Raw genomic sequence first — 11570 nt, forward strand, 5'->3', positions numbered from 1 at the left:
GGTCGTCACCCCCATCCAAGCATGGCGGTGGCGCGTGCATAGGAAAAGAATGGCGGTGGTGCGAGTGTCACACCCGCCCCAGCATGGCGGTGGCGCGGTGTGCGTCGTACTTGATCCCAGAACGGCTTCGTGCCCCAGTTGGTGTGGGAAGGGATCGATGAAGTTTCTGGTTTTCAGATCCATCTTTTTCTTCTGAAACCTTTGACATGGTGGAAGGAAAAAATGTGAAATTTATGTTCCAGATCTGTTAGGGAAGAGTTGAATAGAACCCTAAAAGTGGAATATGGGGTTTTTGAGAGGTAAAACACTAAAATAGGTGAGAAGAGTGCAGAAGAAAAAGATGAAGAATTTGTTGTAGTTGCAGAAACTGAACATTCTTTGACATGAAGGATTTATGGGTGCAGAGGAAAAAGATGAAGAAGATATTGTCTGAAATTGTAAATCATTAATACACTTGAATAAAAGAAAAAGAAAAAATACACTTGGAAATGATGACTGTGTAAAAATTGAGCCACATAAGCATGAAACACGGGTAGGGACTTATTAAGATTAAAAAAAAAATTCAGGTATCGCAAATCGGAATTTTTTTTTTCAAGGACTTATTTTCTTACGCCATACAATTTCAGGGACCTCTAGAGTATTTAAGCCTATTTTTAATAAACAAATGTTAGTTGTTAGTAAATTTGTACAAATTATTCTTTCTCATAATTCAAACCAATATACTAAAACAATTTTAATATGAATCGTTCATGATTAGTGTACTGATATGGGCGTGCGTATACTTATGGCGTGTTAATTACACAAGTGTGACAGGTCCAAGCAATGTACATTTGATAAGTGGGTCAGGCGACTCATGACCTAAACGGGTCAAAACACAAGTCTAAAAGAAAGACACATGCCCACGTGGTAGGGGATCACATTTTTACCAAATACTGGTTCTTCTTGGTTTTCTCTCTCTCTCTCTCTCTCTCTCTCTCTCTCTCTCTCTCTCTCTCTCTCTCTCTCTCTCTCTCTAAGTTCTTAGTCTTAGTTCTATACCAGAACATTGGTGCCCACCGTGGGGCCTCGAAAAATTATTCTTAGGCTTCAAGGGTTTCACAATGGTTCTCGATCTAGGGCGAATGGAAAGAAGAGTAACGTTATCCTAGACAATGCTCCTCCCGACGTTCTGCAACAGATCATGGCGGATCTAAACAATCTCTGTGCTCACAACCAGCAGTTACAAACTAAAATGGTTGAATTCAATCAAGTTTAAGATAAACGAGAGGGCGAACGAAGAATGGCAGAGACGGTGGTGGATATTCAACCATTCACCGAAGAAATTGCTAACACAGTTGTTCCAGATAACTTGAAGACTCTAATTTTAGAGTCATACTATGGGGATATTGATCTTAAAGATCATTTGGTGTACGTCAACACCAAAATGGTCATGATAGGCGCGTCTGACGCTTACCATCAACTTTCAAGAAATCAGCCATGACTTGGTTTACAACTCAACCGCCGCGTTCAATTGTCAATTTCACTGAGTTGTCAACCAGGTTTCTTTCTCAGTTTTCTTTTAGTCGTGTACAGAAGGTCACACCCGCGGCTTTGTTCAATGTTTAGCATAAGCCAAATGAAACTTTGCAAGTATACATGAGGCGTTTCAATCACTTGGCGGTGCACATGGAAGATAACATGTCAGAAGTTTGTATTGCAACCTTTGAAAATGGATTGAGGGTTGGGCATTTGAACAATGATTTGAGTAGAAAGTCGGTGACGATGATGGTGGAGTTGCGAAGTAGAGTTCAAGAAATCATCCAGGAAGAGCAGAGCAATCAAATCAAGAAAAATTGCCCAAACACGACGGTTCTGGGACAGCAACAGCAGTTGGATTCGAAGAAGTGGGCGATAACTGATTCTCGTTCACGTGGGGCGGTTACTCATGAGTGCATCACACAAGAGAACTCCTGCTGCAACTCATATCAAACTGACTAAAGATGAAAGTGGAACTGATGTGGATCAAAGCCCGTATAGAAGTATGATTGGTAGTCTACTGTATCTCACTGCTAGCAGACCTGACATTGCTTTTTTTGTTGGTGTGTGTGCTAGGTATCAAGCTGCTCCTAAAGAGAGTCACCTTACTCAAGTCAAGAGGATTATAAAGTACATTAGTGGAATTGTTGACTATGGTATCTTATATGCTCACAACACTAATTCCAGTTTAATAGGTTATTGTGATACAGACTGGGCAGGAAATGCAGATGACAGAAAGAGTACTTCAGGAGGATGTTTCTTTCTTGATAATAATCTCATATCTTGGTTCAGCAAAAAGCAGAATTGTGTCTCACTATCTACTGCTGAAGCTGAATATATTGCTGCTGGAAGTGGATGTACTCAACTATTATGGATGAAGCAGATGTTAAAAGAATACAATATCGAGCAGGATGTTATGACATTGTACTGTGACAACTTGAATAAAGAATAATGTTCTTAACATATGGATCGTGATACATTCACAAATAATTTACCATCAATCTCTTGGTTTAGCAAGTTACAATATAAACACAAGTTTAATCCCTAATAAAGTCACTATCAAAGTGGATAATTACAATTTTCCTAAACAGACGAAGACACTTGTTAAAAATCGAAAAAATATTTCCTAATAATTCTTTTTTCATTCAATTTTCACTTAGTTTTTAAGTTTTCCCCTTATTTTCCTAGACGGTCACATGTAGTATGACTCATTTCTCTTCTTCATTTAAGTTTTTCCCTTCTTTATATTTTTCTTTCAACAATGATATATTCACACCTCCTTTTTTATACACTTCATTTTCACCTATTTTTATTTATATCTCTCTCTTCATATCATCTATCACATCTTATATCTTATCTCTCTTACTTTTTCTTTTCTTCATATCTCTCTACTCCTTCACCTCATTTCACCTCATTCTTGAGGTGTCAACAAACAATTATTCTTTTTCTTCACATAAAGGTACAATCGATCACAATTGAATTTAAAATTGATTAATGTTTCATTGTCCCTTGAAACACACCTATAATACACCTAGTGATAAAGTGATAATGGAGATGAAAAAAGAGCAATGATAAATATGATTTGATTATATGATAGGAACATATGAGAGATTTAAAGAGAAAATAAATGAAATTGAAGAGAAAATAAAGTGTGAATGAATCAATAAAGAATAAATTTAATGATATAAAACTCTCGTTCTTTAGGAGATCCTGAGAGGCGTCGGATCCAATTTGTGAATTAAATTTAGACAATCTTACCGTTCAATTTTACATGTTTATTCCATAGTTTGAACATGTGACTGCAAAGTCACATGTAATCAACTCTTTTAAGTTTGCTAGGGAAAAAATAAGATTCACCAACAATTACGATTGTTTCAAGTAGTAGATTATTTCAAGTAGTACATGTTTGATTCCAACATGATAATAATTGTGTTAGATAAAACAGAAATGCATAAGGCCACTACAGTTGTGACCAATTGTGATATAATTATTATGGTAGTTGTGGTTGACTAGAGAATTTGACCACTCAAGAAGAGAATAGACCAGGAAGCAAGCAAGAGATATGTTGGGAGCTTGTAGGGCCCACCGTGCTAGATTACAAGTAGCTACAGAAAGTCCGAATCTTCACCAATGCAGCAGCATCTGTATGTTCTTTCAATGGGGTTGTTGGGTGTCTTAAAATGACACCCATTTTTATATGCATTTATTCATCCTTCAGTTACCACATTGGGAAGAAGATTGATCGATGACCAAGACAATTTTTTGCGAAATTTCCTGCTCATTCCTACTCTCTGAACTTCCCTGTTTCAGTTCACACTATTTGCAGAACACACAAGTACTAGCTAGGGATTTTTGACATTTTATCCCCAAATGTATACAAAACAAAATTTGATAGCTGTTATTCCACTATTGCTCATTTTCCTCTCTGTTCTACCACATGTAAAATATTCTGCTTCTTCTTAAACAATAATGATCATAGTCATACAAAAGTCTCAGACACATACAACAGACACACATTAGTGGCAGATTTTACCTACCGCAAATGTTTGTGGAAGTTAAAGATTGCTACTAACATGTTTCTATGTTGGATGTCGTGAGATATTCATATGTCTACCTATCACTACTGCTTCTTAAATAATCTCCATCTTTAACTTGAGCATGATTTTTTAAATTCTATTAACCATTCTTACTTCCCCACACGTCCCCAACAAGGAAAATTGTCGAGTAGGAATTGGAGGAACATATAAGAAAGAACCAAACCTTCATGCTATTGGGGTATATAGGGTCATACAAAAATATTGTTATCAATAAGGTTTGTTTTTGGCCTGGGGAATCTAATATTTGTCTGTAACATTAGGTTGACGTGATACCATCTAACCATGTAGGTTTGAACTCTGGATAAGTCTCTGCGTAACAGGACAATAGTTTCTTGTAGACTTGTGTTGGGTCTATAATAAAATTGAAGTGTAGGGAGAAGCCACGCTAGACATAGTTCTTATGCTTGGGAACTGTATTTTGGTCCTGTTGCTTAAAGATTTCGGGTCCTGATTAGGCCAATCGAATAACTACTCAACCGAACAACATTCTACTTACCCATGAAGATCTTTTGTCCTCTCATTTTGTTCTCAATCTTTGGCTATCAAATGAAATTGTGTTATAGATGCATGAGTATGACAATTATAACCTTACATGTATAAGTTATATATAGCATAATTTAATTGATGAGACAGGGAAGAGGATGTCAAATAAGAACAAATGGTTTTAGTCCTCTAAATAGAAAAGCAGAACGCTTAGCGTGTGATTATTTGATATTAAATAATAAAAAACTTTATATAATATGTTTGAACAAAAAAGAAAATTGTGAGTGTGATTGCAAAGACTTATTGGCTGCAATTGAAGACACAGATACTGCAAGGTTTGTCCAAGAGGTGCAGCAGATTGTGTAGTTGCTGAAGAGGAATTGCGTGGTATCTATAAGGTACATTCCGCGTCCTTGCAATGGAGCAGCGAATTTCTTAGCTAAGTATTTCACTCTGCCAACGCCTTTTACGGTGCTTGAGGAGCCTTGTATGGACCTGCAGACATTGATCCTGCGTGATTCAGTGGGAATTATGTAGTTTTGCTTTGTTTGTCTAGTTTTCCAATGTATCGGGAAAAAAAAAGAAAATTGTATAATGTTAATGGTTCATATTATATATGTTTTTTAAGAGGGGTTGTTTAAATAGGGATGGCAATGGGTAGGGTCTGGGTAGGGTACTATAGTACCCATCCCCATACCCGCGTTTTAAAAAATTACCCGTACCCGTCCCCATACCCGCGTGGGTAGCAACTTGAATGCCCGTCCCCGTACCCTCTGGGTACCTATATGCCCGTACCCGTGCCCATTACCCGCAATTTAGCTAACCAAAATATATTTTTCACTATTTTTGTTAATAGAAAACAAAAAATACAACTAACTTTTAAAATAAAAAACACTAATATAAATACAAAATATCATCTACGTAACAAATAAAATCATTCAACTAAAAATATATTTTTTTAGAATGAATAAGCAAAAAATTTAATTTTGGATTTATAATATAGTCCTAAAGTTGTAGGTTATTAACTTACTAATTTTAAAAATAAGTGGGAGTAAATTAACAATGATTATGAATACTTTAAATAGTCACATATTTTTAAAATAAGTAAGTTTGAAAGTTATAGCTTAAGCTAATTTGTTCATATAATACTAAATAATAATAATATGTGTGTGCGGGTATGGGGCGGGCACCCATACCCAATACTTTTTGCGGGTAATTACCCATACCCAACCCCATACCCATCTAGCGGGTTTTTACCCTACCCATAGTGGGTATTTTTTGCGGGTACCCTATGGGTCCGAGACCCATTGCCATCCCTATCTAAATGACCCTAGGTAAAAAATGGGTTAACTAACCCAAGCTTAGATGTTCTAATAGTATTATTACATGTCTCTTTGAAAAATTCCAACTCATGTTATATGTGTCATCATAGAATCCAACTCATTTCATTATTATTGTTTTATATTTTGTCAAATTCATTTTATTAAATAATTTATTTATACTTTGAACCCATCAATTAGGATAAATTACATAACAAAACCTTTTTTCCCAAAAAAACAAAAATCAAGAACCCTAATCCCAATTTTAAATATTCCGTTTCAATTTAGAGTCAAAAGTCCCACCATTGATGATCAAGATCCTTGTCATGTCCAGGATAAAGCAAACAATTATCGCCATGATATCCAGAGCTATTGGCCTCCCACTTATGTACAAGAAATCAAGATCCGAGTTATAGTTTTTTTTTTCCTCGCAAATACCATGATGATAGTGTTCAATTTCCATTAGCATTTGCACAATTGCTAGATCTTTCTTGTTAAAATACCAAAACAGGCAAAATCTTTTATCCATACAGCAACAAAAATTGAACTATTTTTCCAGATCCCTTGCATCAAGGGGTTTCAAACCATTGCATCACTTTTTTTCCATGAAGGCAAAAAATAGAACATTTGAAATTGGGGATTAGGGTTCTTGATTTTATTTTATTTTTTGAGAAAAAAAGGTTCGTTGTGTTGTTTATCCCAATTGATGGGGTTAAAATATAAATAAATTATTTAATAAAATAAATTTGAAAAAATATAAAAATAAATAAATAGTGAAATGAGTTGGATTCTAGGATGACACATGTAATATGAGTTGGAATTTTTCAAAGACACGTGTAATAATACCATTGGGACCATTAGGACACCTAGGCTTGGGTTATTTAACCCATTTTTACATAGGTCATTTAGACAACACTTTTTTAAGATTTTAAATGTGTAACCCATAAATACACACTATCCGTATGAATATTTACAGATAAATATAACATATATCCATAATCCAAAATCACAAGGCATGTAATAGGGGCGCATGAGGATGGGCTTGTCAATGGTTTCATCCTCAATGACTAGCTACTTTAGATACATCGCGTATGTTAATTGTCTACCTCAACATGTATGACAGTTGAGTACTACAACATAAGTATATTTCCTTGTCATTCATAAGAAGATTTTCATTCACTTTTTATTTTATTGTCCCTGTTCACATTTGTTTACCCTCAACAAATATCCAAACAAATCCTTGTGTGAAAATATTTTCCCCTATGCATGATCACATACAATGATGCTTATTTTGATACCTTGTACACACATGACACAACTTGCTAAGATAACAGAGTATTATTATGCTCTGTCTCCTATCCTATAGACTACATAGATTAAAACCATATTACAGTCTTGTTTAAAAAAATATTTTGGGTTTGTGAAAAAATGTGGGGAAGACTTTTTTTTGTCAACTAGGGGAAATGTTGGCTAAACAATCATAAAACCAATTAATCCAAGACCACCATAACTTTAGTTGGTACTCCTAAAGAGATGAGAGCAGTGCAAGATAACTACCAAATTTGACTCTAAAAGCAGACTCATCATATCACCTAGAATTATTGCTTGGCAGGAATATAGCTGTCCCTTTGAAATTTTCCCATGCGTGGACTCTTGCAAACCCATCATAACAAAGACATCATGCAAGTGATGCAACTGCAACATATAGCGAACCATAACCAAATCAAAGTGGTGATAAAGCAAAGAAACAGGACCACAGTAGAAACAAAGTAAAACACCCCATATCAGAGAGGTTTACTCTATTTATGGGGCAGTCATTTTCAGAAGAATTTGTTGAACTTTTTTAGGGTACCGGGTGGACTTTATTGAATCCAGAAAACCTATTTTCTCTTGTTCCCTATGGAAGAAACCTATGTTATTAACATAGCTCAATTATCACTTTCCACACTGACCAAACATAATGAACGAGTCCTAAAGGTCCAAACTTCAGAGAAAACTCATCCTTGCATAAAATAAGTTTGCTCTAAGTGCCTGTTTGCATGTGTTGAGGCAACATGAACACACAATTGCCCCAATCTAACAAGTGTGTTTCGGTGGATGAATGTGGATTGAAATTCATAATGTTGTGAAACAACATTCAAATGCATCTCAACAAAAAAATAAACACACCCTATATCAATGATCGCCTATGTTTATTATTTTGTTGAGCTCAAGTGCCATAGCTGCTCCAAAACTCATCTTAAAACATTTATTCTGCATAAATCTTCTGATAAATTCCTTCTGGTTTGGCCAATTTATCTTAGTTCTCTTTTCCTAAGTTAGCAGCTTATGGACATGTATGGTCAATTTAGATTAAGCATGAAAGCAAGCATTGCATTTGATTATTTGTAACAAGACACATTTGTTTAAAGTCCAATGTCATACATATTGTCAAACTGCAAGATACAGAAATTTGACTACAGACTATTGAATATCCAAACACTTGAATTGCAATATTTTCACAAAACTTTCATAGAATGTTTGGATCCACTTCCAATCCTGCCAAAATCACTTTTTCCTTCACAAAATCTACTTCTAATAGCTTCTGCTAGAATTACTTCTTCTCTAAACAGGACTAAATATATGCAACCTAGAATGCAGAACAGAGATTGTTGTACTGAGAGAACAATGTTGCAACAAAAATCCCAAGAAATTGGGGTGACTCAAAATAGAATGCTTAGTGTTAAGAATGCATAAATGCAATTCAAGCAAGCCACACAATCCTTCATGGTAAAGTTTAGTCTAGTTTTCCGACCTGTGTATAGCATAATATATCTATCTGATCGAACAACAAAGGTAAGGCAAATTGGGATGAATGGATAAATAAATGTACTTGAAAATATGGGATGTTAATCAAAAGAGGGAATCATCTCTTGGTGAGCTTGGTGAGACTGCATTATGCCCCACTCCACAAGGTAGATGATTTAATGAAAGCAACAGAGCTGAAACAGAAAAAAAAAAAAAAAAAAAAAAAAGGAAAGCAACAGAGAGATGCATTGACAATAGAAACCATGACTATCTCTTAGGCCTAGAGGGCCAACATATTATTTCTCATTGGGTTTGGCTTGCTAGTACAGAAGCTCTATTAATTTATCTAATGTATCACTGAAGGCATTAATCTTTGATTATCAATTAGCAATCTCGATATGCAGTTCCTATTCTGCACAAAAAGGGGAGAGATTGGCAGATGATAAGCAAAAGGAACCTCTTGATTGTGCTCATTGAAGAATATCATATATGTAAGACGACTAAAATTGCACTGGGAAGAAAACTCACAGGTAGAATTACAAGTTCATAACTCATCATTCTACTCAGTATCAGATACCTGATCCACCTCAAACCACAAAGTGGAGGGTGGAGTCTCAGTTTCTGACATTCTGCCTCATTCATTAATCTTCAAATGTTTGGCTAGTAATCTATATAACTTAAAACATAATGTTTTCACATCGCATTAACGGACAGATTCATGCGAAAGAGGGCTACCGCATATGAAGTAAGTACTAAGACCATTATTAGCGAGGGCTATTAAGAACATCAATGGACACGCGGTTCACAGAAGGCAACCGCATCTGCTGGTCCTGAGCTCTGCTCCTCTTAAACAGTGGCTCCAGTGAAGTCGAGACAGCTGATGTTGTGGCCCATGAATCATTTGAGCTGTCACAGCTGAAAGATGCATCAATAACACCCCCCGGGCTACTCGGTTCAGATCGCTTGCGCTTCGGGTGAAGATTGGAAATGCCTTCATAGCAGACTAACAGCTTCAGTATGAGCTTGTAGCACTGGTTCACTTGTTCCTGTAAGATCACCACAAATTTTTTCCAATCATTTATCAAATCAATAGCAGATACGAAAGCTCAAGAAATATGTGCAATGTAGAGACAAGACCAGTGAAGTCAAATGTACAAACCTCACTTATCTTCAGTAAACCCATAAGCTGATCAATGTACTCAGTTGCATTAAATGGTTCAATCTCTTTAATAACATGGATCATTGCAGCAGCAGCCAATGTAGAAGGAAGATAACTCATAACCCTTGAATCTGGCAATAATTATGGCATTATTACCATGATAAGTACAAGTAAATGAAGTAATCTTAATGGCATAATAACTCTGATTCTCATTAATATGAAAATCTAGTGTCCTATTTATTAGCATTAATAGAAGACTAGAAAGTTATGGTGAAGATTACAATCCATACCTGGAATGACATTGAGAAGAACTCGCTCACAGCGCCACAAGAATTCCCAGTGCAAGCGGGTCTTTAAACCAAGCCTTCTGATAATGTGTTCAAAGAAGGAAATTGGGGTCACAGGATGCATCCTCCATTTCAGAGTTGACAAAACTAGAAGCTCCATTCTCTGTATAGTCTTTGCTTCAAACACGAACCTTGATTCCTCCACCTAATCAGAAAGCAAAAAAAAACACAAAACCCTCATCAAAATCAAACACCAACAACAACATCAGAAACAAAACAAAACAAAAAACATCTGAGTCAGTCATTTCAACAAACATCTAGAGATCATACTTGAAGATCCAACAAAAGAGGCACATGGGTCTCCTCCACTTTAGCAGCCAGAGACAAACACGCAACAGCACTAAGCTGCGTCATCCATGGCTTGTCCCTTTGAAACCTGGGGCTAGTAATGAACCTATCAAAGTAGCTCACAGCAAGAACAGTAGTCAAAGCAGAAAAGCCAAAATGCGCAGAGACTTTAGAAATCCAAGCCACACCCTCAACACGAGTCCCTCCATCATGAAGATCGAGAGAACCCAAATGGGTCTCTCCACGTTCCTTCGAGATTAACGAGACAAGCTCATCATCCTCCTCCCAGAACAGGATGAGTGGGTCATCGTTAATGGTGTGACACTCAGTAGCATGAGTGGCTTTTTCTTCATCATCATCATCAAATGTATGTTGCTCTTCACAGAGAAGGGCATCGAGGAATGAGGGAGATTGTTGTTGTTGTTGTTGTTGTTCTCTAAGAGCCATCTTCTAGGAAGAAGATGAGGAAGAAACGGTTGTTCATTGTAGCAGAGCCATTTTCTTCAACTCTCACAGTGAGGTTATGAGAGAGAGAGAGAGAGAGAGAGGGGAATGCAGTGATGAAACAGAGGGGTATTTTATCTCACAGTACCCACTACTTCATTCATGCTTGTCCTTTTCTTTCTTTTTTTTTTCTTTTTTTCTTCAACAATTTTTCTCACATAAAAATAAGGAACAAGGTGTTTGGCGCGTAGGAAAATAGAGCGTCGTCACTCGTGTCTTGGATTTCGAATTCGAATTACGAGGTGTTGTTGCTCTAGTCTTTTGAGATTTTTATCTTGTTTCACGCTTGATTTATTTCATCCTTTCATTTTTCTCAAAGGCTATATAATCATGTGAATTAAATCAAGAGTGCTGTTATCCAAAAAAAAAATAATAATAAGAGTATTGGTGTTCCGGTCGGTTCAAAAGGCTACAATGTTGAATCGGCTTTGGATAAGATGACTCAACTAAAGAAAATCTTATCTGATTGATTAGCAATTGGCCGAGATGATGTTTCTGGTATACTTTAGTGATACAATGTAAGGTTACTTGTAGGCAAGAGCGTATCTAAAGAGTGCTGGCAGGAGTTACG

At 36.3% G+C, this 11570-nt stretch overlaps 2 protein-coding genes across 2 annotated transcripts; one reads left to right on the top strand and one right to left on the bottom strand.

Moving 5' to 3' along the window:
- Positions 1 to 1924: 1924 nt before the first annotated feature.
- On the top strand, positions 1925 to 2467 carry LOC130712339 (secreted RxLR effector protein 161-like). The gene has a single exon (XM_057562175.1). It carries the CDS (start codon positions 1925 to 1927, stop codon positions 2465 to 2467), a length of 543 nt encoding a protein of 180 aa, XP_057418158.1.
- A 6698-nt stretch (positions 2468 to 9165) lies between these two features.
- LOC130714708 (cyclin-D3-3-like) lies at positions 9166 to 11083 on the bottom strand. Its single transcript, XM_057564633.1, has 4 exons — positions 10478 to 11083; positions 10151 to 10352; positions 9861 to 9991; positions 9166 to 9747 (listed from the first exon to the last, which is right to left on the bottom strand). Exons 1-4 carry the CDS (start codon positions 10940 to 10942, stop codon positions 9466 to 9468), a joined length of 1080 nt encoding a protein of 359 aa, XP_057420616.1. The 5' UTR covers positions 10943 to 11083; the 3' UTR covers positions 9166 to 9465.
- Positions 11084 to 11570: the final 487 nt, after the last annotated feature.

Source organism: Lotus japonicus, chromosome 4 (assembly GCF_012489685.1).
Source record: "Lotus japonicus ecotype B-129 chromosome 4, LjGifu_v1.2".
NCBI classification, from domain to species: domain Eukaryota; kingdom Viridiplantae; phylum Streptophyta; class Magnoliopsida; order Fabales; family Fabaceae; genus Lotus; species Lotus japonicus.